Source organism: Cricetulus griseus, chromosome 4 (assembly GCF_003668045.3).
Source record: "Cricetulus griseus strain 17A/GY chromosome 4, alternate assembly CriGri-PICRH-1.0, whole genome shotgun sequence".
Taxonomy (NCBI): Eukaryota; Metazoa; Chordata; class Mammalia; order Rodentia; family Cricetidae; genus Cricetulus; species Cricetulus griseus.
In genome coordinates, this window is record NC_048597.1 from 46,039,179 (window position 1) to 46,065,961 (window position 26,783).

General features: G+C 39.5%; 1 protein-coding gene across 5 annotated transcripts in view; it reads right to left on the reverse strand.

Annotated features, from left to right (window-relative positions):
• The window catches only part of Spice1 (spindle and centriole associated protein 1), a 46,876-nt gene that overhangs the window by 7,161 nt on the left and 12,932 nt on the right, over window positions 1-26,783 (reverse strand). For all 5 annotated transcript variants that reach the window (XM_027412628.2, XM_027412629.2, XM_027412630.2 and 2 more), the window contains 10 exons: window positions 22,575-22,677; window positions 21,407-21,513; window positions 20,229-20,344; window positions 13,035-13,174; window positions 12,695-12,832; window positions 12,086-12,351; window positions 10,088-10,219; window positions 4,596-4,746; window positions 3,385-3,609; window positions 1,144-1,628 (listed from right to left, as the gene is read on the reverse strand). In XM_027412628.2, the coding sequence (XP_027268429.1) occupies window positions 1,144-1,628; window positions 3,385-3,609; window positions 4,596-4,746; window positions 10,088-10,219; window positions 12,086-12,351; window positions 12,695-12,832; window positions 13,035-13,174; window positions 20,229-20,344; window positions 21,407-21,513; window positions 22,575-22,677 (1,863 nt within the window). The remainder of the gene's footprint in view (window positions 1-1,143; window positions 1,629-3,384; window positions 3,610-4,595; window positions 4,747-10,087; window positions 10,220-12,085; window positions 12,352-12,694; window positions 12,833-13,034; window positions 13,175-20,228; window positions 20,345-21,406; window positions 21,514-22,574; window positions 22,678-26,783) is intronic.

The following is a 26,783-nucleotide window of genomic DNA, read 5'->3' on the forward strand; positions in this document are numbered from 1 at the left end:
TTGTTGTTGTTTTTAAGACATCTAAAACTATATCCCAAAACTCACTAAAGTAGCCCTGACTGTCTTCAAACCCATGGCAACCCTGCCTCAGTCTCTTGAGGATCACAGGCGTTGTGCTACCATGCTTGGCACTACAATTACACAGGGAAGAAAAAAACAATCCTACTCTACAATAGGTAAGAATGATGCTCCTCAGAATGTGACCAGACCAGCAGTCCTGGCATCATCAAGAGACATATTAGAAAGGCACAGGTCCCACCCCAGACCTATTCAGGCACCACATTTAAGCAAGCTCCTCAGATGGTTCATATGCACATTAAGGTTTAACTGATTCTTTAAATATAGTTTCTATAGGAAAATCCATTCTGTGTCCTAGAAAAAGTTATTCATGACTTAAGGCCAATTACTTTTTAATAGGCCACGTGAAGGGTAAAATTACTTTTAATTAAAATCTGGTTGTACAGCAAGCATTCTATGTCCTCCTAATTCCATATCATTCATTTCTAGTTTATCCTTAGTCCTCCTACACATTTTACCTTAATTCTATTTTCTGCATTCACATGTTTCATTTTGTTTTTTCATGTTGTCTTATTACTGTAGTGCAATACAAATTAACAGATAAGTTTTACCTATCTTGTGAGAAAGGCATGTCAAAGCTATAGAGTCACTTCTGAAAGGAAATCTCTTTGGATGCCTGTTATGGCTTAAATATGAAATGCACCACCAACTCACACACTTGGGGTTTGTTTGCTAGCTGGTGGGCTTTGGGAAGTGACTGGCTCCTGAGGGCTTTAATTAATGGACTGAGCCACTTAAGGAATCATAACATAATAGTATTAAGGGGATGAAGAGCAGGTAGGGCTTAGCTGGAACACATCTTAACCTGAGACACATCTTAAAGGGATGTACCTCGTCCTCTGACCCTCTGAGCCACCAAGAGATAGTAGCCTCTGCCATGGGTTCCTACTACCATGACACTCTGTCTAACCTCAAGTCCGGAGCAATAGATTCTGGAGTAAACCCTCTGAAATCATGAGTGAAAACAAATCTTTAGTCCCTTAGTTTAATTTGTCACAACAGTGGAAGGTCTAACAGTGTCCAACCTTAACTCCTGCTGTGTCTTTAGTGTTAGCTGGTACTTACAGCAGCCAGGTCACGGGCACTTCCCTGTTTGCTTGGCTCCCGAAGTCCATCCCCTTGTTCTCCCACTGACCCGACAATATTATTCAGGTGTGCCTTGATGGCTGAATTCTGCAATGTCAACTCAGCAATCCGTGTCATTATGTCCTTCCTTTGTACTATTGCCTCATTTGTTCTAAGCTGCTGCCCATCTCCAAGCACTGGGGGCTCTTCTGAGAACACAGGTGTTCTTGATTGCTGAGGGGTAGGAAGGGAACTGCAAGGGGGCTGTGATAAGTTAACAAACTGTGTCTGGGTTTTGTTCTCTAGATCTTCTCCCATGTGAGAAACTCTCCATCTCTGAGTGAAGAGGCGATTTTCCTCACTTGGGTTCTGAGTGTCCGGTTCAACAGGCAAGGTCTTCTTTTCCCAGTTCTGTTCTTTCTCTATGACTTCCACAGTGGGAGGGATTCGTGGAGCAGGACGAGTCTGAACAGTTCTCCTCAATACTGCAGACAGAATTGTAAGACAATCATAAGCATCCATTAGAGTGGTACTATAGTCAGCACATGACTCTGTCACGGTAGTCAGAGAAGTACTTCAATAGACAGGCTTGGCTTCTGAGTGCCTAAATTATTTTCAAAAAGGAATGTGTACAATCAAGTACAAAATCTTTCATCTTCCTGAGACTATTAATTAGCATTCATGGGAAAAATTGTGTGTCACAATACATTTTAACACATCTAACTCCTATCCAGGAATAGTGATGCATGACTGTAGTCACAAATGAGGAGGAATGATCTTGAGTTTGAGGACACCCGGGGCTAAACAGTGAGACACTTGGGGAAAAAAAAGAAAAAAAAAACTGAATAATTACTATAAGAAATAAAAATCCAATCTGAACAGTAATCATAACTCAAAGCATACTTCCTTATTGTAGACATAATTAGTAACTCCTCAGGCCCCTGAGAAAGAGATATTAAACTACATAATTAGAAAGCATCAAAGTAAAATGTTCTCACATGCTAGAATAAGAAAGCTGGGGTCCAGAAAAGGAATCTTAGCCCAAACCACGCCCCCACCCAGTCCACGAGGAATGGGCAAGCACTTTATTCTCAGCCCAGCACTGTCTCCATTTTCACAGCACTGATCTAACAACACCCTATTTGCCTTACAAACAGCAAAGTACAATTCTAGTAGCAAGGATTTGCCATTTTCTCCAACCACTGGACCCTCTTCCGTTCCTTTACCAAAAACATGCCAAAGTACAGAAAATCTGTGAAACTTTGAGTTCCAATAATAAAAGCTAGGTTCTACTGCTCTCCAAGAAAATATTAGTAACTTTTAAAGAAATAAAAATCCATGCAAAATAGGGATGGAAAAATATCTTCAAAGAAGGAACTGGGAAGTTGTCTCAGCTGTTAGAGTCACTTGTACACAGACTGGAGTTCCATTCTGAGATGCCACAGAAGATAACTAACTCCCCAAAGTGTTGTCCTCTGACCTCCACATACAAGCCACTGCATCCATACACCAACACACGCTCTCCCCCACTCCTCTTTCTATCAATCAATAAAATTAACAAAAGAGGTGGAGAACGACAAAGGAACATACTTAATACTGTCAAGTGTTGGCCTACTCACAGGCACACATGGGTGAGTGAAGCTCCCAACACACATACACAAAATAAACAAATAAAGAAAAAATAATTAAAAATATTTTTTCAAGAACCACTAACACACAGCTCAGTGGGTACAAGCATTTGCCACCAAGCCTGATGACCTGAATTTCATGCCTAAGACCCACATGGTGGAAGGTAAGAATCCACTACCACAAGTTTCCTCTGTGTGCCACGGTACACGTGCATACACACACACACACACACACACACACACACACACACACACACACACACACAGAGTTGGTCACCAGCTTCATGCTTTTAAAGAGTGTTATGTTTTTCAAGATCCTCCTCATTCTCTCTGTCTCCAAGATATCATGAAGTGAGCAGCCTTCCTCTTCTGTGTCTTGTTCTACCACTGCTCAGAAAAAAGAGCCAGCTGACCATGGATCACTGAACCCATGCATAAATGTAAGTTATCTAGTGATTTCACAGTGATGGTGGGGGAGGGGAAAGGAGAGGGATACGGATACACATGACATGGACGATACTACCCTAAAATACACATATGTGTGTGTTTGTGTGTGTGTGAGTGAAGGGCAAAAATCACTGCTTCTATGGAAATGCAGAAGAGCCATGCTTACCATCCTGTAGAGGAGAGAATTCCGAGTTGCTCTTCTGCCTGGGTGGTGTTAACATCACAGCTGGCTCAAAAATATGTGCTGGGAAATTATTGGCCAGATTCAAGTTCTCTGTGGGGGCCGGCCCCTGAGATAGTTTAACAGGCAACTCTTCCTGTGGAAATTCAACGGCTTCTTCCCCTCGGAACATCAATGGCATGGAGACATTACTGCTTACAACAGGAACCTCTGAGAAAGGTAAGAGGACATTAATTTGAAAGGAACAAAAAGGAATCACGGACACCTTTTAAGTATTTAGTCTATTTTAAATTCCTTTTATCAATTTGTTTTTTATTTGTGTGTGTGTGTGTGTGTGTGTGTGTGTGTGTGCATGCAAGTTTGAATGTACACCATACACTTTCAGGGGCTCAGAGGCTAGGAGAGGGCTTTAGATCCCCTGAAACTGAAGTTACAGGCGGTTATGAGACACTCAGGGATGCTGAGAACTGAACCTGGTCTTCTGCAAGAGTAGTAAGTGCTCTTAACCACTAAGCCAACTCTCCAGCCCCCAGGTATTTATTCTTAAATGCATTTAAGTAGTATGAAAGGTCCCAGAGTCCTCAATTGCTCAGCTATATCCTCGTTTACCAGTAAGTCACAGGCAGGCTCTTGTTTTGTGTAGGAAGAGCTCTGAAAGCCACAAATCTATATAAAGAAAGCCTCTTACAGACCCCACCACCCATCCTCAGCCTTCCTAATAATCATGACAAATAAGGCAAGAACAAAACTTTTTAATATACTGATTTCTATATACAAGAGTTGTTGCAAAACTAGGTAACTTGGTAAATCATCATTAACAGTGTGGTGTATTCCATACTTTCTAACAGGGTTGTAAGGCTAAGACATAAGAAAATGCAAACCAGTTTTCATCCACATGGCCATTTCTGACTTTCCCACAGGCAATGATGAGAATTCACAAGAACTTTTAAGGTACCATAACCCCTGAGTTTCTCACCCTTGGGTAACTAAATGTTTCTCAGTAGCAAAGCTTAACTCATCAACATTATATTAATGAGATATTAATAGCAAAGACCACCAAAAGGCAGCAACCAAGTATAAGATATATTTTAGTCTGCTGCTTCTTCAAATCCATCAGCTCTAGCTTCTTTGCTTATTACTACTCTAAGGCCATTAGGATATTAATGACAGTCTGTGAATAATAAGACTCCACCTACCTACATTATCGATAAGTCTTCTACCCATAGCTGCCCGTTCTGATGCTTGACTCTCTTGTCTGGAGTTATTTATCACAGGACAGTTCTTAATGGCATGTGTGAGCGATATAAGCTGCTCATCTGTAGTGACCATGTACTGCTGAAGTCTCGCCTAAAGAAAAGCACACATCACTGGCATAACAGACATCAAGCCATTATCTAAAGAGTAAGTCCTACAGAGATGTGAGTGTGTGTGTGTGTGTGTGTGTGTGTGTGTGTGTGAGAAAGAGAGAGAGAGAGAGAGAGAGAGAGAGAGAGAGATCATCATTTTAAATACCCACTCTAAAGCAATGTTATTCATAATTACAAATATTCTAAAGGTATCATGCTAGTGAAATGATTAAATCACAAACTACTAGTTACTAAATACTCTGCTATAAAATTAAAACTAGCCTTTTTATAGAGCTTTTAATTTACAAAATCTTTTCATATAGATTATCTCTATTGACTGACTACAATATAGAGTCAGACATTAGGTAGGGGAAACTCAATAAAATATTCCATGGGCATTTAAGTGGATAAATTAAAAGACATAACATTATTTAGATGAAATAATATTATGGGCAAAAGAAAAGCACAGCATTTTATATGTAGTACTATTACAATTTTATATTTTATCTTCATATGAGCAATGACTATTTTATGTATACTCAGATTTGTCTATGAACATGCATATACCTGATGGGGGAAGTCCTTCTGTGTGTATGTTTGTCTTTTGGTTTACAAATGAAGCACTGTTGGCCAATAGGAAGCAAGATAGGTGGGACTAGGAGTTGAGGAGGATTCTGGGAAATGTAGTAAAGGGAGAGAGTCGCCACGTTATCCCGGGAAGAGAGGACGCATAAGGCTGGCGTTCTCAGTAAGATAAGTCCTTATAAAAATATATAGATTAGTAGTTATGGTTGATAATTAAGACTGAGCTAGCAAATAAGAAATCCTAGTCATTGGCCAGCAGCACTGTAATTAATATGTTTCTGTGTTTTATTTGGGGGTCCTAAAGCAAAGGTATCGTTACATATACCTATTAATATTATGTAATTTTAAAACTTAAAATAAACCATCACACTAGTCATATAGTTGGACATGTTTAGAATTCCATTCTTACATTAAAAGTCAACTTAATGCCCAGAAGTTTAGATGGATTTGGTTTTTTTTTCTTTGTCTTTTCCATACTGTAGACATAAATAGGTCATGTGAAATCTATAAATCTGTTTAAAACCACAAAATGCAGGTATTTTGTAAATATTGGCTGTAGGTATTTTGTAAATATTAGCATATGGTTCTTAGAAGTATAGAAAATGGGAGGTAAAAGGGAAGAAAAGGGAGTTATATGAACTGCCAAGACCTTGTAACAAAGACAAAGTAAGAGAAACCAAGAATGACACAAGTCAGAAATGCTTATTACCAATAGTGTAGATGAATAAAGCGTATGAGACAACTTTATATCACCAGCCATGTTCTCCCCAAATTTCACACTCATATATTCAGTGGTCTTTGAAGTATCCCCATGGAGGACTCTGTGGATATAAAGCCAGGCTCCTCTTAAAGCCATCTACAACATAAACAGCAGCTGCATCTTTTAAATGCCTAAACCCAAACTGCCCAATTACCTTTGGCTCTTTTTCTCTCACATCCTTTCCTTCACCCCATTTCCAAAGGGACTGGTTGACCTTCAAAATACACTTTGAATTTGCTCAATCTTCAGTTTCCCATTTCCACTCTAGACCAGGCTGCTATGCCCCATCTGGATCAATCTGACAGCTCCTAGATGCAATGTTCTGCTTTAATGGCCTGCTACCTTTTCTACTTCTGCTCTCAAACTGCAGTCTGAGACAACAGTGATTTTATAGGGGCACAAGAGGACAGCTTCAACTCTAAGGAGACACCAGTAAAGACATCTTCTATGCAGAATTAGTCTATGCAACTATTAAGTGGCAACAGTTCAGAGTTTGAAAACGGGATTTTGTTATACTCTTTTTGGTAATATCAAATCTGCTTAGCCAAGCATGGCAGCAAACATCTGCAATTCTAGCACACAAGAAGCTCAGACAGAAGGATCACAAGGTCAAGGCCGCATTACACTACATAGTGAGGCTCACTCTCAAACATAATAAGAAAGCCAACCAAAAAATAATCAAATCTGCTCATGGCTGGGTTTCTGGAAGCAGCTATGTTAAAAATGTAAGTTCTTGGTAGAAACACACTATAGAATAATGATGTCCAATATAACTCTGAGCTTAGGATAGTTGTATGGTATTGTAAAGGCACACATATCTTGCTGATAAATAATTGCAGCCATTTTTTGGCTGTGAGCCTAACAGCTGAGCCATAGGCTCCAAAACAATACAGAGAAACCCTGTCTCAAAAAGCAACAAAAAAAATTGCACCCATTTATGAACAAAATATATTTATGACTCTTTATTTCTACATATATACATTATTTATAAGCATTAAGCATATTATTGTTCAAACAATCCAAACAGTTGTTAGAACCTGAGTTAAGAGACACTAAATTACCCAATAAGGCAGCAGCACTCTCTGCTGTAGTCACACAGCACAGTGAAGTCTTAGTCTTTTTTTTTTTTTTTTGAATATGGGCAAAATATAATTCTTAACCTTTATTGAATGATAGAAGATAGAAAGTAATAAATTTTTGCTTTGTAAACTTATGAATACTCTTTTTTATAATATGGGCTCACTACATTCAAATTTATACTTTATTATCAGAACACAGTCCATTTGAGTAGGAAACCAAAATACAAATTCCTTTCCCATGTTATTTCTAACAGTATGAAATCATGGTTTCCTCTTACTCACGGAATTTAGTATAATAGGAAATGAATTAAATGATATTAAATGAAAAAGCTACCTGAATAAACAATAACTGTATATCCTCAGTCTTTACTCTTTTTGTTATTACAAAGGAGAATTAGAGTTATAAGCAACAAAATTGTTAAGAGCTTTATTTTTTCCAATAATCGGTGCTATTTTATTTTCAGTATTGCATATACTGGCCAAAGAGCCCTAAATGAAGCAAACGCTCTACTACAATGATTCTTCCTTGGCTTTCTTTGTTTCTTCCTTTCTTCCTTCCTTCTTTATTTCATTTCTTTCATTCTTTCTTTTTTTTTCTATTTTTAATGATACTGTATAAATAATGACCATAAATTCACAGTGGTCAATCTACTCTTGTCTCCATAATGTTGAGATAAGAGGCATGTACGATCATGTCCAAATTTAACTACATTTTAGATGTGATACTAAAATATTCTAACCAATTTGGAAATTTGTAAATTATGTACCATTTTGATCATTAAAAATTCATGGCCAGGTGGTGGTGGCTCACGCCTTTAATCCCAGCACTCATGAGGCAGAGGTAGAGGATCTCTGTGAGTTCGAGACCAGCCTGGTCTACAAGAGCTAGTTCCAGGACAGCCTCCAAAGCCACAGAGAAATCTTGTCTCCCCCACCCAAAAAAAAGTCACAATAAGGACTGGGCAGTGGTGGTGAATGCCTTTAATCCCAGCACTCAGGAGGCAGAGGCAGGCAGATCTCTGTGAGTTAGAGGCCAGCCTTATCTACATAGCTATTTCAAGGATAGCCAGGACTACACAAAAAATCCGTTTCTTGAAATAACAAAATTATAAAAATATCATCATAAAGCTTATCACCTTGAGCTTGTTGTATTTCCAAACCTTCCCTGCCGATTATAGCCTCATCATATCTTTTTTTTAAATTTTTTATTAGTTCAAATTAGAAACAAGCTTGCTTCACATGTCAATCCCTTCTCCCTCTCCCTCTCCCTCCCCTTCCCCTAAGCCCCAACCAGCCCCCCACATCATCTCCCTCTGCTCCCCAGGGAGAGTAAGGCCCTCCATGGGGGTTCCCCAAAGTCAGTCATATCATCCTGGACAGGGCCTAGACCCTTCCCCATGTGTCCAGGCTGAGAGATCCCTCCATGTGGGATGGGCTTTCAAAGTCCCTTCTTACAACAGGGATAAATACTGATCCACTACCAGGGGCCCCACAGAGTGCCAAGGCCTCCTCATTGACGTCCATGTTCATGGTCTGGCCGTGCTGGCCTCCCAGACATCAGTCTGGGGTCCATATGCTTATGGGACACTTTGAAAGCAGTGCTAAGAGGAAGTCTTAGTCTTAGTGTGGTAATTAGCACAGCAGAGCACAGTGCACACACAGTAGACTTAAGACACATCATGACTCTTCTCTTCAGTGGTTCCCCATTTCATTTGCCTATGTGAGGCATCTTAGCCAACCCTATCCTGATTGCTCTCTCTTTGCAATTCTTCCACACTGCATTTGTGAGGACTCTGAAGCCCCAATTATACTTATACCTCAAGATATCTGCTCTTACTTTTTCTCTGCCTGCCCTGTTCTTCTAGCAATCTGCAAGTATTATTTACCCACAACAAAAAGATAGAATAAAACATGTTCTCAAGCAGCATATAGTCAGTGATGACGACTGACATACAAATAACACAAGCAAGTAAATTCAATGATGCAATATCCAAATGCATCAAAAGTATGCAGAGGAAGACTGCTTAGGGGGCTAGGGAGATGGCTCAGTCAGTAAAGTGCTTGCCACACAAACATAAGAACCTGAGTTCAAATCCCCAGCACCAATGTATAATGCCAGCACATGTTTGTAACTCCAGTGCTGGGAGCACAGAGGCAGGAATACTCTTGGCGCTCACTGGCCAGAGTCTAGCCAAACTGGTGATCTCTTCCTTCAATGAGAAACCAACCTCAAAAACTAAGATAAAGTGTCACTGAGGCTGACCCCAACATCAACCTCTGTCCTCCAACATACTTCCACACACATGAACACATATTGTCACATAACACACACACACACACACACACACACACACACACTTAAAGAAGCATGCAAGCAGTCAGTTTTCTAGAAAAGATATTGTATGTCTTTTTGTAGAGTAATTAGTCAAGCAGCAAGTCAAGTACGAAGTCGCTGAAAACAACCATGAGTAACATCTGACGTCATTGCAGGAGGGCTTAAAGGCTAGGCTCTCCTCTGCTCTAAAATAACAACTGGCTACCAGAACACTCCTTCACACTTTGTATGAATGGACAGAGTATTGGTAGCTATTTAAATGTAGATCCTGCTATCTCCACTCCATGGCATATTTCTTAGAAACTTATCTATATATTATATGCAGTTGAGTTTCAAATAGAGGACCCTGGCATAACAAACCCACTGATGCTGCTAAGCCTGATGGGAAATGGCAACAGTGCAGCTAAGCCGGAGGCAGCTCCAGGAGAAACCTGCAAGCATACAGAAATACTCCAGAACTAAACATGCAGCCTTTGGGAGAGCGTGTAAATACTTGTGTGGTATTATGTTCCCTAAAAACCCTACATACATATAGGCATGCTCCACTACTAAGCATGCAGCCTTTGGGAGAACATGTGAATACCTGCGTGGTACTATGTTCTTCTCTGAGGAGAAGAATTTCAGCTGTCAGAGCATCGATGAGCTCTCGGTGATCACCTAACATCTGTTCCAGCTGCTGCCTTGTCTCTACTTCTTTCCGCAGTTGAATCTCACTCTACAAACACAAAAACAAAAATAAATTCCCAAAAGTAGGATCACATACTAAAAACTTCATTTCTACAAAGATAGCAAAGATAATTACAGAAAAGCATGAACCGTGACAATGATGAGATTTAAAATTTTCATTAGAAGGCACATCTAATTAATAAAAATGCACCTTTTTGTCCTTGTCCCTTCTTTAAAAAGATATAACACTTTTTATAAGTGGTATATAGAATTAAAGAGCTACATTTTTTTTTCATTTAAAAAGTGAAGGGCTGTGCATAAACACTGTTTGAATACACAGACCATCTCTAAAAAGACCTATTATTGTCTCTGGTCATAATCATGGGCTACAAGGAAACAAACAGGTTAGCTACAAGTAGGAATGAAAATTAGTGCTTCTGTATCTTTGAATTTCATGCTGTGAGATATACTCCAATCAAAAGCTGATTGTTAAATATAACTTAAAACAAGTACATTCGACTATATTACCTATTTCTCCTATTAAATGTCACAGCTTTGGAAGTAAGTGAATAGCTGAAAGGCACATTACTAAGCCTGCAATGCTTTTTAAGCACTCGCATACTTTTCAGGACTATGGGCTCAAGGGAAAAGGATGCTGAGAGGTGGGAGGAGGATAACAGGAGTGGGAGGGAGACAGAGAGGATGGGTGACAGCCATCAGAATATACCACGTATGTGTATGGAACTGTCAAAAAACAAATCGAATAAAGATAAAAGGGGGAAAGAAATCCACTAACTACAATACCGTTCACATCATGAAAGGTACATGAATAGTACTCTGAAGGAAAGAATGAAATAATCCCAGAATAAGGATCTACTGAAAAGACCTTCACATGCCTGAAGTATAACAAAGCTTTTATTACAAGGCAATTTTAGGAAAACACATGAAGATGACACGTAAATTACAGCGATGTATCTACTGCTTAAAGTAAAATTTTCTTCAATGTTTTTGTCATATCTTTCAACAGATTTAAATACATAGTAAATAAACTATATGTAGATTTTAAATGTGCACATGTACATGTGTATGAGGGTGTGCAAGCATGCAAACCTCGAGTGCCATTCTCAGAAATACAGTGTCTCTCACTGACCTAGAGTTCACCAATTAGGCTGGCTAGACTGGCTGGCTAATGAAGTGAAGGATGGCAATCTTCACTTCCCCTGTGCTGGGACACCACAGCCAGGGTTTTCTTTACAAAGGCTTTGGGAATTAAACTCAAGTCTTTGTGCTATCAAAGCAAACACTTTAGCAAATGAGTTATCACCCCAGCTCCTTAAGTAGATTTTATAGAAAATTAAATGTCCTACTAATTCTATACCACCTGAGGACCAATTATAATTTATAAGCAAACAATTCTTTATTGTACAAATTACTTTCCCAACAGTAAGACATCTTCCACTTAGACAACTCCCAATCTACAGAAATCATGAGCAGTTTTCTCACCTATGAAACTTACAGATTACAGGCAAAGCAACTCTCCAAAATGAGCTATGGGAGCAGCCAGCAGAGGAAAGCAACACAATGAAGCTCCAGTTAACAGTGCTATCTAAACCAAAATACCCTAATAGTAATACTTCAACTAGCATAAGATATTACTTTATTTACTTACACATTTTTTCTTACTGATGGCATTTTTCTAAAGCTTACAGTAATATCAGAATTATTTACCTAAGTAGATGTCAAATGACAGAGGGGGACTACAAGCATGATTTTTACTGCAGACAAACTAAAACTGAGTAAAATAAAACTATTCAAATTTAACTTTACTTATTTGGAGGTTGCAATAAATTAAGCAAGGAGAAAACAATCCACATATATTCACACCTTGAAGAGTCACATAACCTTGCATTCTTACCTCCTTAAGGTACCGAACCAGGCGGCAGAGAGAGCTCACCAGCGACAGGGTGAAGCCTGTGAGGCCCTGGCCACCCTGCAGCCCCTTGACCTCACGCCCCGTCCAGCGCTCATACTCCTCCATTTCATGTTCCACTGCATTTATCATGTGTTTGAGGATATCCAGGCTGCAGGTGTTGCTACTTGGTAAGTCTTTGGAGGTTGTGCTGGCAGATAACATGTTTTTCTTCTGCTTGGAAGGAGCACGCATATCTGTTTTTTTTTTCACTGAGAATGACAAAAGTAATTCTATTTGAAAACCAGGAAAACCACAAATACAAAATTACCAAGAAAACATTTAATTGTCCACCTTTCAAAAAGTTAGAAGTTACCACAGTCTTTATAATTAAAAACCTACAGTGTTGAAACCAAGTTTACATTATCTGTAACTAACGTATTATAACTCTCTCATATTATGTGTACAGAAAGGATTTATCTTTCCCTCAGCAAACTCATACTTAAATACAACCAATCGGATGAGTGTCAGGGAAAAACATTTACTGGATGACTGATAAAGCTGTAATAGGATATGTGTTTAACAATTGTCTTTGTAAAGGGAGAAAGTGCAGACCTTTATTTAACAGCTGCTTTTGCTTCCTTGAGTTCAGCACTTGCTCCACCACATAGCTGGAGTCCGCAGTCTCAGCAGACTCCTCAGGCTGAAGCCCAGCCTGGATTCTCTTGACAGCGTCGGTCGCATTCAAAGCCGCTGAGAAAGAAGAACACAGCAGAAAGCATTTTAAGGGAATATGTTTTTCCCTAAAACACTCCCATGAACAGACTCATCAGGATTTTAGTCAATGCATAAAGACTCCAAAAGTTAAGTAGCATTTGAAAATATTGTGTTCAAAATGAACAAACAAAACCTGAGAAAGTTTACTACTGGAAATAATGACAAAAGAGCAATTTGCCTTTCTGTTCCTCTGCTGAGAGCAGTGAGGATGGAGTTCCTGGAGGGGTTCTCTGTGACTGGGTAGCTATTTTCTGCTGAATATCAGTCCACAATTGATTGATTAACTCAGAATTCTCTTCCTTTAGTTGGTGAAGAAGCCTGTAAATTGTGGGACAACTGCAATTAATAGGTGTTATCATTTAAACTGTCCAACTGTTTACATGCTTGGCTTGAAAGAGTTTTCATCAATTCACAACTAAAGAAACAATTCTATTGACATTAGCTGACAAGACAATATTGTGTTCAAACACTTTGATCCCAGTCAGTGGTACTGTTTGGGAAAGTTATGGAACCTTAGGAGAGGTATCCTTGCTGGAGGAAGTCTGTCACTTCCGGTGAGGCTTGAGAGTAAAGCATTTATAGCTGCGCCCCACTCCCTCCTCCCACTGTCTGCTTCCAGACTGCCAATACAATGGTACAGACTGGCCTGGTGCTCCTGTCGCCATACCTTCCTGCCATAATGGACTGGATCTCCTCTGCAACTTTAAACCAAAATTCTTTCTTCCTCAGGCTGCCTTTTTCCGTGTTATTTTATCATAGCAACAGAACAAAGCTGATACAGACAGGTAGGAGGCCAAAAGGCCCCTCATCTTAGGGAAGAAATCAATCCACCTGCCTTCCAGTTTCTGTGTCCCCTGGTCCCTTACACAGGAATGCTAGCCTTTCTAGTTTTGTCATATAGTCTCCCCTTTTAAAAGAGCCCATCTGCAGAGCAGTCTGCTCATATTGAAGTGAATGCTTTGCACCAGAGATGGGGCAGAAGTCAGAAGAGGAGCTTAGGGCCTTAGTGCCTGAAAGCCTAACAGACCTCAGCCTTTTCCACAAACATTCTCAGCACTGACAATGCTGACAGTTTATTTCTCACTTGAACTGAGACTTAAGAAGTGGGAAGAAGCCGGGCAGTGGTGGCACATGCCTTTAGCCCCAGCACTTGGGAGGCAGAGGCAGGCGGATCTCTGTGAGTTCCACACTAGCTGGTCTACAAGAACTAGTTCCAAGACAGCCTCCAAAGTCACAGAGAAACCCTGTCTCAAAAAAAAAAAAAAAAAAAAAAAAAAGAAGTGGGAAGATAGAAACCAGAAACAATTAAATATCTACTGGATAATGAATGAATGTACAAAATGTGGTTTAGCTATTCAATGGAGTACTACTCATCCAGAAAAAGGAATAAAACATTGTTACCTATTACAACATGAAAGACATCAAATACCAAAAACAGTGCATTGCATGATCTGTATATGACATTTCTAAATAGGCAAATCTATAGAGCAGAAAATATATTAGTGGCAACTGGGATTGTCATGTAAAACAATCATGTTTCTAATTCAAATAAAAAAATATGCAGAAAAAAAAAAGAAAATATATTAGTGGCTATCCAGTGTGGAAAGGGCTGGCTGGGAGGAAATGTGTTTTATTGCTGAAGTGATAAAAATAACCTAAAATTGATTGCAGTGATGACCAAATGACTGTTAATGTATTCTTTAAAAAATACTGAATAATTATGTTGTAAATGAACAGGCTGTTTATCTGTGAACTATAAATCAAACTGTTCCAAAATTAAAGAGGGAGAAATAATCTAATTAAGCCACTCCATAAATCTCAATTTCAAACAAACTATATGTAGCACATTAGAACTCCATTTGCTAAAAGTGTATCCAAGCAAAAAGAGCCATGACAGAAGTAGCCTACATTGTGTTAAATGAACTATCAGTAGAAATGGATATTAGTAATTCCTCCATTGAAGACACAGGAAGAGGTGAGGGGCACTGCAGAGAAATCCCAAACTGCCTTAGAGAATTCACATACTATAAATAGAAAGTTGACAGGAATACAACTGCCAGTGGAGCTTCTAAAGTTCCAAAGAACATAAAAAACATGCTGTTAGAAATTGGAGACCAGCCAGTGTTTGGGGTGATAGAAATTTTAGTGTAACTGTATACAAAGCAGAATTTTATTAGTGGTAAATCAAGAAGTTTCGCTGAGGAGATTGCAAAGCTAAGTGCTACAAAGAATACAATGTAAACCAGGCATCGGTGGCGCACCCCTTTAATCTCAGCACTTGGGAGGCAGAGGCAGGCAGATCTCTGTGAGTTTGAGGCCAGCCTGGTCTCCAGAGCGAGTGCCAGGATAGGCTCCAAAGCTACACAGAGAAACCCTGTCTCGAAAAAAACGAAACAAAAAAAAAAAAAAAAAGAAAGAAAGAAAGAAAGAAAGCAAGCTCTGGAGAGGAAGGTACGTGTGCTGCCAAGTGTTGGCTAGTTTTGAAGGGCAAGATATAATGTCCAGATCATCTCAGTGATCTCAGCAGAAGCCAGGGCAAAAAGAGAGATTATCCAAGAAAGATCATGAGGACCACTTGTCTATCAGGTAAAACACAGCCTATCAGGTAAAACAAGAGCTCCTGAGAAAGTTTTAACAGCAGAAGTATTGCCAGCTTGGACTGACAGGACGGAGTAAAGAATTTGTACCCAAAACCCTACAGAGAGGACAAAGCTAATAAACCTACCCAGCTATAAACATGAGCTGTCTATTCTTCAGGCAAAAGGAGGAATTTTTAAATTTTTAAATGGACAAATGCACTAAATTTCCTTTTATAGGAAGAAATTTATTATAGCAAGAAAATTACTATAGTATTAGACTTCAGAAAAGCAACATATAAGGCTAACCAAGAGTGAAGAGCATTGCCAAAAAAAAAAAAAAAAAAAAGCCAGCAGTACTTCAAATACAGAAGCTAAAGAATGAGAGACCTTAGAACACTCAGACCTAACAGGATTCATCCATCAAATCCCTCCCTTCAGGGATCAGGGAACCTGTAAGAGAGCAGGTGGGAAAAGTGCAGGAGTCAGGAGATGGAAGACACCAAGAAAACAAGGCCCTCTAAATCCACATGAGTAAAGCTCCTATGAAGTCACAAGACTGAGGCAGCATGCACAGGGCCTGCATGAGTCTGTATATATAGTATGGCTTCCAGTTCAGTGCTTTTATGGGAGTTTTTGAGTGTGGGAACAAGTGGGAACAAGTGATTCTTGTATATTCTCTTAGGCTCTTCTTTCTGCTTCCTTTGTCAAATTCTGATGTGTCAGCTTTTTAAAATCTTATTATATTTTATTCAGTATATATTTTATGTTTAAATTATATGTTATATATAATTTATAATAAAATATAGTATATTATAATTTATGATAATTTTATTATTATCTCTTAGAAGCCTGTTTGCTTTCTAATGAGAGACAGAGAGAGAGTGGCTATGAGGAAAAAAAAAAATCTATTTTCAATAAAAGGGAAAAAAGAAAAATGTCTAAAGAATTCAAGGCACATTCTATTCACAGGCCCCACAGCATGGGCTTTAGCTAATGAAGATTCAATTACAAAACAATCAAGGAACATGAAAGGACTGGATGAACATTTAATAATTTCACGGCTGTCAGATTAAAAAAATCATGACATACAGGAAAGCACAGTGTATAAATGCTTTATGTTCTGTCAATTCAAAACTAAGGGTGCAACTACAATAGGGGAGAAATGCAGAAGAGCTCAGTTGAATAGTCAATGTGCAAAGGAAAAGCAAGAAAGCACACAGCTAACAGCAAAGATTAAGAACAGGACTAACAGTCCTATCAAGAGGCTCCTACACAAAGGCAGCCATCACAACAGAACTACAATCTTGCCAAATACCAAAATGTTTTAAAGAGCAACAATGCATATGTAGAAAAAGACAGTGGGGGAGCCTGCAATCCTAGCACTCAGGAGGCTAAGGCAGAAGCTGACAGTTTGAGGCCAGCCTGAGGTTCAGTGAGATCAAATCAAAAACAGAAAGGAAAAACAATAACTACAATTTGAGGTACTATTAGTGAATATGGCAAATTTGACATTTAACACACCTACTGTATCAACCAGTACTACAATCTTACTCCACCAATCAGAATTTCCAAATTGACTAAGAAGGCCATACTCACTCTCCACTGAATAAATGTAGCACAAGTAATATAAAACAACTGCAAAAGACTAAATGTAGAAGACTATATGTAAAAAGCAAAGATAATGCAGTCAATCAGAAACAAGAAGTAGAGGTTTTATTCCCAATCTCAGACAAAACAGATTGGACCAAAAGATATTTACTATGACAATGGAGATTATGATGCTAAAAGCCATTGATCAAAGTAAAGATATAGCATTTATAGATATACATGTCCTATAAGTATAGCATTCACCTTCACAAAAAAAGGATGTATTAAGCTTCAATTGAGTATATTAAAACAAGAAAGATAAAGAAAAACAGAAGCACGTTAAAACTAGGAGTCTTTAATACATCATTCTTGGTCTATAATATGGCAAAATTAACTAAAGAGACAGAAGAAATACAACATAGTCTGCAAGGTAGGTGTTATGATGTACACACAGAACGTTATACCTTCCAATAGAATCACAGCCACATCTCAAGCGTGTGCATGGAATACTCACAGAAATGTGATCATAAACAGCTCATAAAGAAAGCATCACCAAGTTCCACAAGGAGAAAGATGACAGACCACAGCCTGAACACAGTGTGATTAAACTAGAAATGACAGAGAGGTTCAGCAGTTTTGCTTTGTTTTGCCTTTAGTTATATATGTATAGGCAACTCTCAGTGAAAAGCAGAAAAGTCAACTGAAATGACCTTTTTTCTTAAATAATCCATTTATTTCTGTCAACTGAAAAAAATACTACACTCCTAAGTCAAGAAGCAACAAAAGAAAGCACAGAGGAAACAAGGTAAAGAGGAAAAACCTGGGGTGGGAGAAATAAAACTATTAGCTCAAGTTAATAAGCCAGGAGCCCAATTCTTTGAAAAATTAAGAAACTGGACTATTAACCAATGCAATCTTAAGAGAGGACAACCAAACATCATGATGGGTAGGGTCTGGTGCACAAGGCCACACACTCCCCCAATAGAAAACAAGCATACTATTATAAGATAAAGAACACAGCAGAGATGCCTACTACTTCACTATTGTTTTACATAGCTCTGTAAGTAATGCACTGAAGAGAGGAGGTGTAAGACACAGGAAACAAGAACTGTCCTTTGCAGGGGACATGATGCTAAACCCAGAAGCTGGAGTACTGTTTCTAGAACTCACTTAACAAGACTCAGTGATGTAGCTGGACACTGAGGTAAGAAGCAGAAATTAGGAGCCTACTGAAACACAAATGATGACAGGCTGGAAGATATACGGAAGGGTGCATAGGACAAAGCTCATGAAGAGTGGTTACCTGCCTCCCACAAGGCCCTCAATTCCCCAACTGCATAGGGAAAACAACATGTAGTGGAAGAAAAAAAAATTCCACTTAAACAAAGGGATAAACTGAGCAAGAAATAAGTAAACCCAACATAAGAAAAATGTTAAAACATTTCTCAAAAAAAAGCACTTATTAACAAAAGGGAAAAATAATGTCCTAACACAAAACATCAATAAGCTTTGTTTTATGATGCTCAATAAGTTGATATTAATTTTCATATAAAAATAGATTAATGTTACTAAGAACACACCCTAATTTTGTTTTTTGTTTTTTGTTTTTTGTTTTTTGTTTTTCAAGACAGGGCTTGCTTGTGTAGCCTTGGCTGTCCTAGAACTAGCTCTGTAAACCAGGCTGGCCTCAAACTCAACAGAGATCCAGCTGCCTCTGCCTCCTGAGTGCTGGGATTGAATGCGTGCAACACCACTGCCCAGCAAGAACACCCTAAATATAAGAAAAGCTGTAGGAAAGTCAGGCATGGCGGCGCACACCTTTAATCCCAGCACTTAAGAGGCAGAGACAGGCAGATCTCTGTGAGTACAAGGCCAGCCTGGTCTATATATCAAGTTCTAGAACAGCCAGGGCTACATAAAGAGACTTTGTCTCAAAATAAATAAAAAAATAAATAGAAAAAAAAAGCTATGGTGCCTATAAATACTACAAGTCCTCCTTAAGCAACTCTCCAGTGCTAGAGAATGACTAGAGAGGCCAACAGCACTAGAGCAGCAAGTGCAGAAATGGGCCCACACTCAGACAGACACTGAGTTCGTGACGACGGGAGCTTTTCAAACCAGTGGGACGAGAAGGAGGTCGTTAGTAGTTTAAAGATTATCAGAAAGCCATTAAAAAGAGAAATAGTTGTGCACCTCATCCCATATACAAAAATAAACTGTAACCTGAGGAGACTGAATCTCAAACATAAACACACACACACACACACACACACACACACACACACACACACACACACACACACACACACACGAGAAAAAATAAGAGAAGCGCTCTGTACTCTGGGATTGGGAAGGAATTTCAGAGTGCAGTTCTTCACAAAGTAGAATTTGACAATTTTAAAGCTAAACTGTAGCATTTAAATTTTAAACTTCAAGTTCTACTTCTTTCTTTCTTTTTTTTGTTGTAGTTGTTTGAGACAGGGTTTCTCTGTATTGCTTTGGAGCCTATCCTGGAACTCACTCTGTAGACCAGGCTGGCCTCAAATGAGTCCTGAGTACTTCAAGTTCCACTTGTAACAATTTTTCCTAAATATGAATCTCAAATAATATAAAAATACGTATCATAAGATATTTATTATAGTGTTTTTGTTACAACAAAGTACTGGAAATATTACAAATGGCCATCTGACATTCACTCAATTTACGGTCCAGCAGCTGCTCCACTGTTATGTAAAATTGAAGCAAGTGATCCCTAAGAACTTACAGAAGGCTGGGGGGTGACTTCAGGTCATGCCAGGTGATAAATTCAAGTACAGAATGCTATCTTTTATATATGAAAGAAGAGGGCAGGAGATATATGTCTATACATTTACTTATATTTACCTAAAGGAGTATAAGAGGAATAAAGAGCTTTCTGCACTCCTACAACTTTTAGAATATAGAACAGTGGTGCATGCCTTTAATCCCAGTACCTGGGATCTCTGAGAGCTGGAGGTCAGCCTGGTCTACAAAGCGAGTTCCAGGACAGTCAGGACTACATAGAGAGACCTTGTCACAAAAAAATGAACAACAACAAAAATACATCCTGGCACAGCACACTTGGAGTGACTTTTCATGGCATGCGCAGTTTCTTCTGTGATGGTCAAATGTGCACACACACACACACACACACACACACACACACACACACACACACACACACATACCTCTCTGTGTTCCTGTTAGACTGCGAGCTGACGGAGTTAGGCAGTTCATTCTCGCTGTCATCTGACTGGCTGTGCACAGTGCTCTCTTCTCCTTCATCGTCTACTTCATTAAGAGTCTATCTCAACAATAAAACCACAGCACAACCTGATTACATGCTCACTCATTGTTTCTTTTTATCATAACAGATATTTCTCCTCCTGCCTTCACATGTGTGCCAAACACCGAAACTTCTCAACTCTTCCTCTAGTATCCTTCTAGCATCTTTAGAGCTCTCTTCAGCTCTCGGTATTTAAATATAAGAAAACTTTCCCTTCTTACACTAAGCTTGTGTGCACCCTGAGATACTATCTTCTGTTCATTTTTTGCTTTTGATTAGACCAGGCTAACTCAATTTGTTATGTTCCTGAGGCTGGCCCCAAATTCATAATTTGTCTTTCTCAGCTTTCTAGTGCTAGTATTGCATGGTTGAGCAATCACTACTGGCACAACAATCTCTTTAAACAATCATTTCCCATTCTGCAGCAACCATCTGTGCTCTGCAACTTTGCTTCTGTCCGGTCACTCCACTCAAAATGCTTCTACAAGGTCAGTGTTAGAACACTTATTCCTAACCAGACAATTCCATCTTTCCCTTTCCTTCTCTGACTCATTACACCTTACTCATTACAAGTTCTCTTCCCCTACAATCAATAAGGGTTTTATGTGCATGAAGAATTTAGTCCAACACCTAACACACTAAAGGGCCAGGCATGGCAGTGCATGCTTTTAATCTCAGTACTGTGAGGCAGAGACAGGGAGATAGATCCCACAGGGCTCCTTGCCAGCCAGTCTAGGCTTAGTGGGTGAATTCCAGACCAATGAGAAATCCTGTCTCAAAGGAGGTGGTCAGTATTCCTCAGGATGACACCAAGGTTGTCCTGGCTTCCACACACACACACACATCACATCACACACTCAATTACACACCCATCCTGCAACTTCCTATCCTCTTGGATGTTCTCTTCTTTTTCTAGTGGACTTTTCCCAATCTCCTTAGTCAGTTTTCTTTTTCTACCATCTCTTTAAAGCTGACAGGACAATGGTTGACAGTTAAGCGTTTTAAATGTTTACCACAGTGCCCCTGTCAAGTTGAACTTCATTTTAACACAGGCATTTGGTTGTGAGCGCAATGCATTACCTGAGGCTCTATGAGAGATTCATTAAGGGTGGACTGGGTGCCAGGATCTTGATTTATTCCAATGGGACTCTGAGAGGAATCTGGAGCCATTGTTACATTTGGAAACCCTGCAGAAGGAACCCAAGTCATTATGATTTCTTTCATCTGCTTAAACAGCTTCAAAAGTTCTACACTGTCACAGGCTCCCTTTACTTCAGGGAAATCTCAAACAGTTCCTCTTACCCATATGTCTATGTATCAAACATATCTAAACTCATTCTTACCTTCACAATTCCATGAGATATAGTCTATGATTTGACAAATCAGTAAGCTGAAACTTGGAGAAATTAAGTAACTAGCCCAGAGTTATTCTAATAAATGGCTGACCTGGAATTCAAAGTTTCTACTAAAAATAAATCACATGTTTCTATAAGATTAAACAAGTTATATACTGATTAGGATTAATAATGTTGGAGCCAAGAATGGTGATACATGTCTATAATGTCAGCACTCACAAATTAAGAGGCAGGAAGTTCAGGGGTTCAAGGCCAGTCTTGGCTACTCGGACCCTGGGGGTGTGGGTGGGGGTGAGAATAATCATATGTAACTAAAGATAAGCAAAGTTTCTTTTGGCAGGAAACTGAAGCTGCTTTAGATTTTAAGTTAAGCTTATTCAAACTATATATAAATATACATATTTTAATTATGTGGCAATTTAATAAAAAGAAAAATTAAGCCACGTTTTATAGGTACAAAACACTGCACTTCACATCATACATTTGTAGGTAATTCCCTTAGATGAATAATTCCCTTAGATGAATTCCCTTAAATGAATAATTCCATTAGATGAATAATAACACTTCATATTCATAGTAAAGAACAAACTAATTATGACTCTTAGCCCCAGTAATCTTCATATACTAGCCAATTAGAATTCTAATTACTTACAAGCTGGGTTTAAGAAAGAAGCACAAAGCCGGGCAGTGGTGGTACACACCTTTAATCCCAGCACTCAGGAGACAGAGGCAGATGGATCTCTATGAGTTCAAGGCCAGCCTGGTCTACAGAGCAAATTCTAGGACAGCCAGGACTGTTTACAGAGAAACCCTGTCTCAAAAAAAAAAAAAAAAAAAAAAAAAAAAAAAAAAAAAATCAAGAAGAGTGGGTTTTGTGTGGATTGAACACATACCTGTGCGCTTACGAGGAACATCAACAAACAGACATTTGGCTGCAGCCATCAGCTGATCAGACTTCTCTAGCACATCCTGAGTCTGGTACTGATCAGAAAGAATCTACACACATATTAAGAAAAAAACAAATACTGTTCAGAGGAGAATATATTCAGTTCTTAAAATCACTAAGGAAAAGGACTAAGGAAGGCACCAAACACAACACTTTAAAAGCTTAAATATCAACCTTTATTGATTATGGTTGCTGAATTTGCTTTTAACCATGGGCCATGACCATCCTAAAACCCGCCAACGGCAATATTAAATAACAGTAGGTGGGGCAATTACAGTTATCTGTAGCTTTGAAGAAAATATATTACATTGTGATCTGGAACATACACGACACATATACAGATATGTGTACACACACACAGTCACATGCACATATACACATATATATGCACACACTCACATGCACATAGACACATATGTATGCACACACACATACACTCACACACACACATGCACATAGACACATATATATGCACACACACTCACATGCACATAGACACACATATATGAATACACACACTCACATGCACATAGACACATATATATGCACACACACACACTCACATGCACATAGACACACATAAATGCACACACACATTCACATGCACATAGACACATATATATGCACACACACACTCACATGCACATAGACACATATATATGCACACACACACACTCACATGCACATAGACACATATATGCACACACACATTCACATGCACATAGACACATATATATGCACACACACACTCACATGCACATAGACACATATATATGCACACACACACACTCACATGCACATAGACACATATATATGCACACACACACACTCACATGCACATAGACACACATAAATGCACACACACACTCACATGCACATAGACACACATCACATGCACATAGACACATATATATGCACACACACACACACACACGCACAGAGACACACATATATGCACACACACACACTCACATGCACATAGACACATATATATGAATACACACACTCACATGCACATATACACACATATATTCACACACACACTCACATGCACATAGACACATATATATGCACACACACACACTCACATGCACATAGACACATATATATGCACACACACACACACTCACATGCACATAGACACATATATATGCACACACACACACTCACATGCACATAGACATACATATATGCACACACACTTACATGCACATAGACACATATATATGCACACACACATGCACATAGACACATATATATGCACACACACTCACATGCACATGACACATATATATGCACACACACACACACTCACATGCACATAGACACATATATGCACACACACACTCACGTGCACATAGACACACATATATGCACACACACACACTCACATGCACATAGACACATATATATGCACACACACTCACATGCACATAGACACATATATGCACACACACATGCACATAGACACATATATATGCACACACACACACACATGCACATAGACACATATATGCACACACACACACATGCACATAGACACATATATGCACACACACACATGCACATAGACACATATATATGCACACACACACACACACATGCACATAGACACATATATATGCACACACACACACTCACATGCACATAGACACATATATGCACACACACACACACATGCACATAGACACACATATATGCACACACACTCACATGCACATAGACACATATATATGAATACACACTCACATGCACATAGACACATATATTCACACACACACTCACATGCACATAGACACATATATATGCACACACTCACATGCACACAGACACGTATATATGCACACACACACACTCACATGCACATATACACTCACTCTCTCATATACTTTTTTAACTTTCTTTTTACTCTTTGCATCTTGCACATCATACATCTCAACCCTACTCATTTCCCCATCCCTTTCTATCTGACCTCTGCCCTTGCAACCCCCCCCCCATAAAACAAAATTTAAGAGACAAAAACGGGGCGGGGATCTCCCCATGGAAGCTGTAGTGGGACACAGTGAGTCACACAATAAACCCCTTTGTCCATATATCTTTACTTGCAAGTGTTCATTGATTGCAGAGAGTCAATGGTCTGGTTCTAGGCCTCTGGTTTCTATTACACTATCGATGCTGGACCCTCACTGGGACTCCTCTAGGATATCCTGTTGTTGTCCCATGTCATGGAGATCCTGCAGCTTTGGGTCTACAGGACCAGCCCCTTCATGTGCTCCAGCAGATCATAGATGGTGTAGATTTTGGGGTGGGCCAACTCATAACGCTGGTTCTGGCCCTAGGTAGTTGCAGGGTTGGTCAGCCTGCCAGCTCTCCCCTGTCCTTATCACCAGGATGAGCTCCCCAACATTGCCCTGGCTAGTTCACCCCTTGCAGCAGTTCTCAGGGTCGGCTCTCCCATACCTGGACATCAGGGCCAGCTCTATTATGCTAACCAGGTGAGGTATGGGGGCCACCCTCTCAAGTACTATAATTGGTGAGGGGCAGGGACAGCTCTCCCACTCTTATGACCTCAGGGTCAGCTCTCCCACCTGCCACAGGCAGTGAATGGAGGAGGTCTCCCCCACCTCCACACCTCCCTATGAGATGAGAGGCAGGCCAGATCTCCCACACTCCTGTCAGTAGGGTCAGCTCTGCTCTGCTGTCCAGGTGAGGTGCAGGGCTGGTAAGGGAGAGGGTCAGCACCCTCGTCTGTCACAGGCAGCAAGGACAAGGGGTAAGGGGGGACATCTCTCCCATGCCCCACCACTACCTCACAGATGATTAGTAGAGACAGCTCTTCCACACTCACAACTTGGGGCTAGCTCACCCACACCTCTGCCAACTGGGCCAGCTCTACTGTGCAGTCCACGTGAGGAATAAGGCCTGCTCTCCCAAAACGCACAAACTTTTTAAAATAAGACTTTTACATAGGATTTCCACATGAGAAAGACTTTTTAAGTTTTATTCCATTCTAGTTTTAAGTGATGGCTATAGCCCATTTATTTGATTTCATAACCCATTAGTAAATAATAATATAGTTTAAAAACACAGAATAAAAATATCTGAGCCAGGGTGCTGGAGAGATGGCTCAGTGGTTAAGAGCACTGGCTGCTCTTCCCAGAGGTCCTGAGTTCAATTCCCAGCAACCACATGGTGGCTCACAAACATCTGTAATGAGATCTGGTGCCCTCTTCTGGCCTGCAGGCATACATGTATACATAATACAGAACACTGTATAATAAATAAATAAATAAATAAATAAATAAAATACTTTAAAAAGAAAAAGCTTGAGGATCTCTCAAAAGAAATCTATTTAAAAAAAAAAATATCTGAGCCATAAACGCAAAGGTGTTCCTACCACTGAAGTCTTCTGATAATCCACTAACTGGTCATACCCGGTCTGTGACTTAAAAAACAAGGTGTGGGTTTTAGGATTAAACAAAAAATGTTATGCTTTGGTATTTATAAACAAGTTAGGTTTTTACCCTGGAGAGATGGTTACACAAAAGCACCACGACAATCGTGCCTCTAATCGTGTACTTTCTACTGAAGGCCTTTAACATACATACAAGCAAAGACACAGGCCAAAGATGAGTCAATTCTATCTACCACCACCAGATGGCATTCTTAAGCCGTAAGCAATGTTAAAAATCAAAGTAACTCCATTTCTAACACTGACTCAAACTCTGGCTAGCATAAAAGCAATAGCAGACACTGTCTATTTCCCCTTGCTGTTTGCTTGCAAACAACTGAAGGACACTGTAACAGCCATCCTGTATTAAGTCATGTGCTGAAGAACTGTAGGGCCCTCTACCAGCTACCTCTGAGTCCTTCCACAAGAGAGCCAAATTTGTGTTTTGTTTAAATTTCTGTATATTGAGTCCTTTTCTTCCCAGAAGCTTAATCTGCACTCTAATACACAATATCAGTGTCCACAAATAAAACAATCAATAAATAAATTATGGCAAATCTATACTTAGCCTAGGCATTTTTTAAAAGGTAAATTTATTTCTACATATTGATTTCTAAGATATACTGGCATGTCAACCGAGATCTAAGCACCTCCTGGACCCTACAGGGGTGGCAGAAGGATGGTATCCACTGAAAATCTGTATAT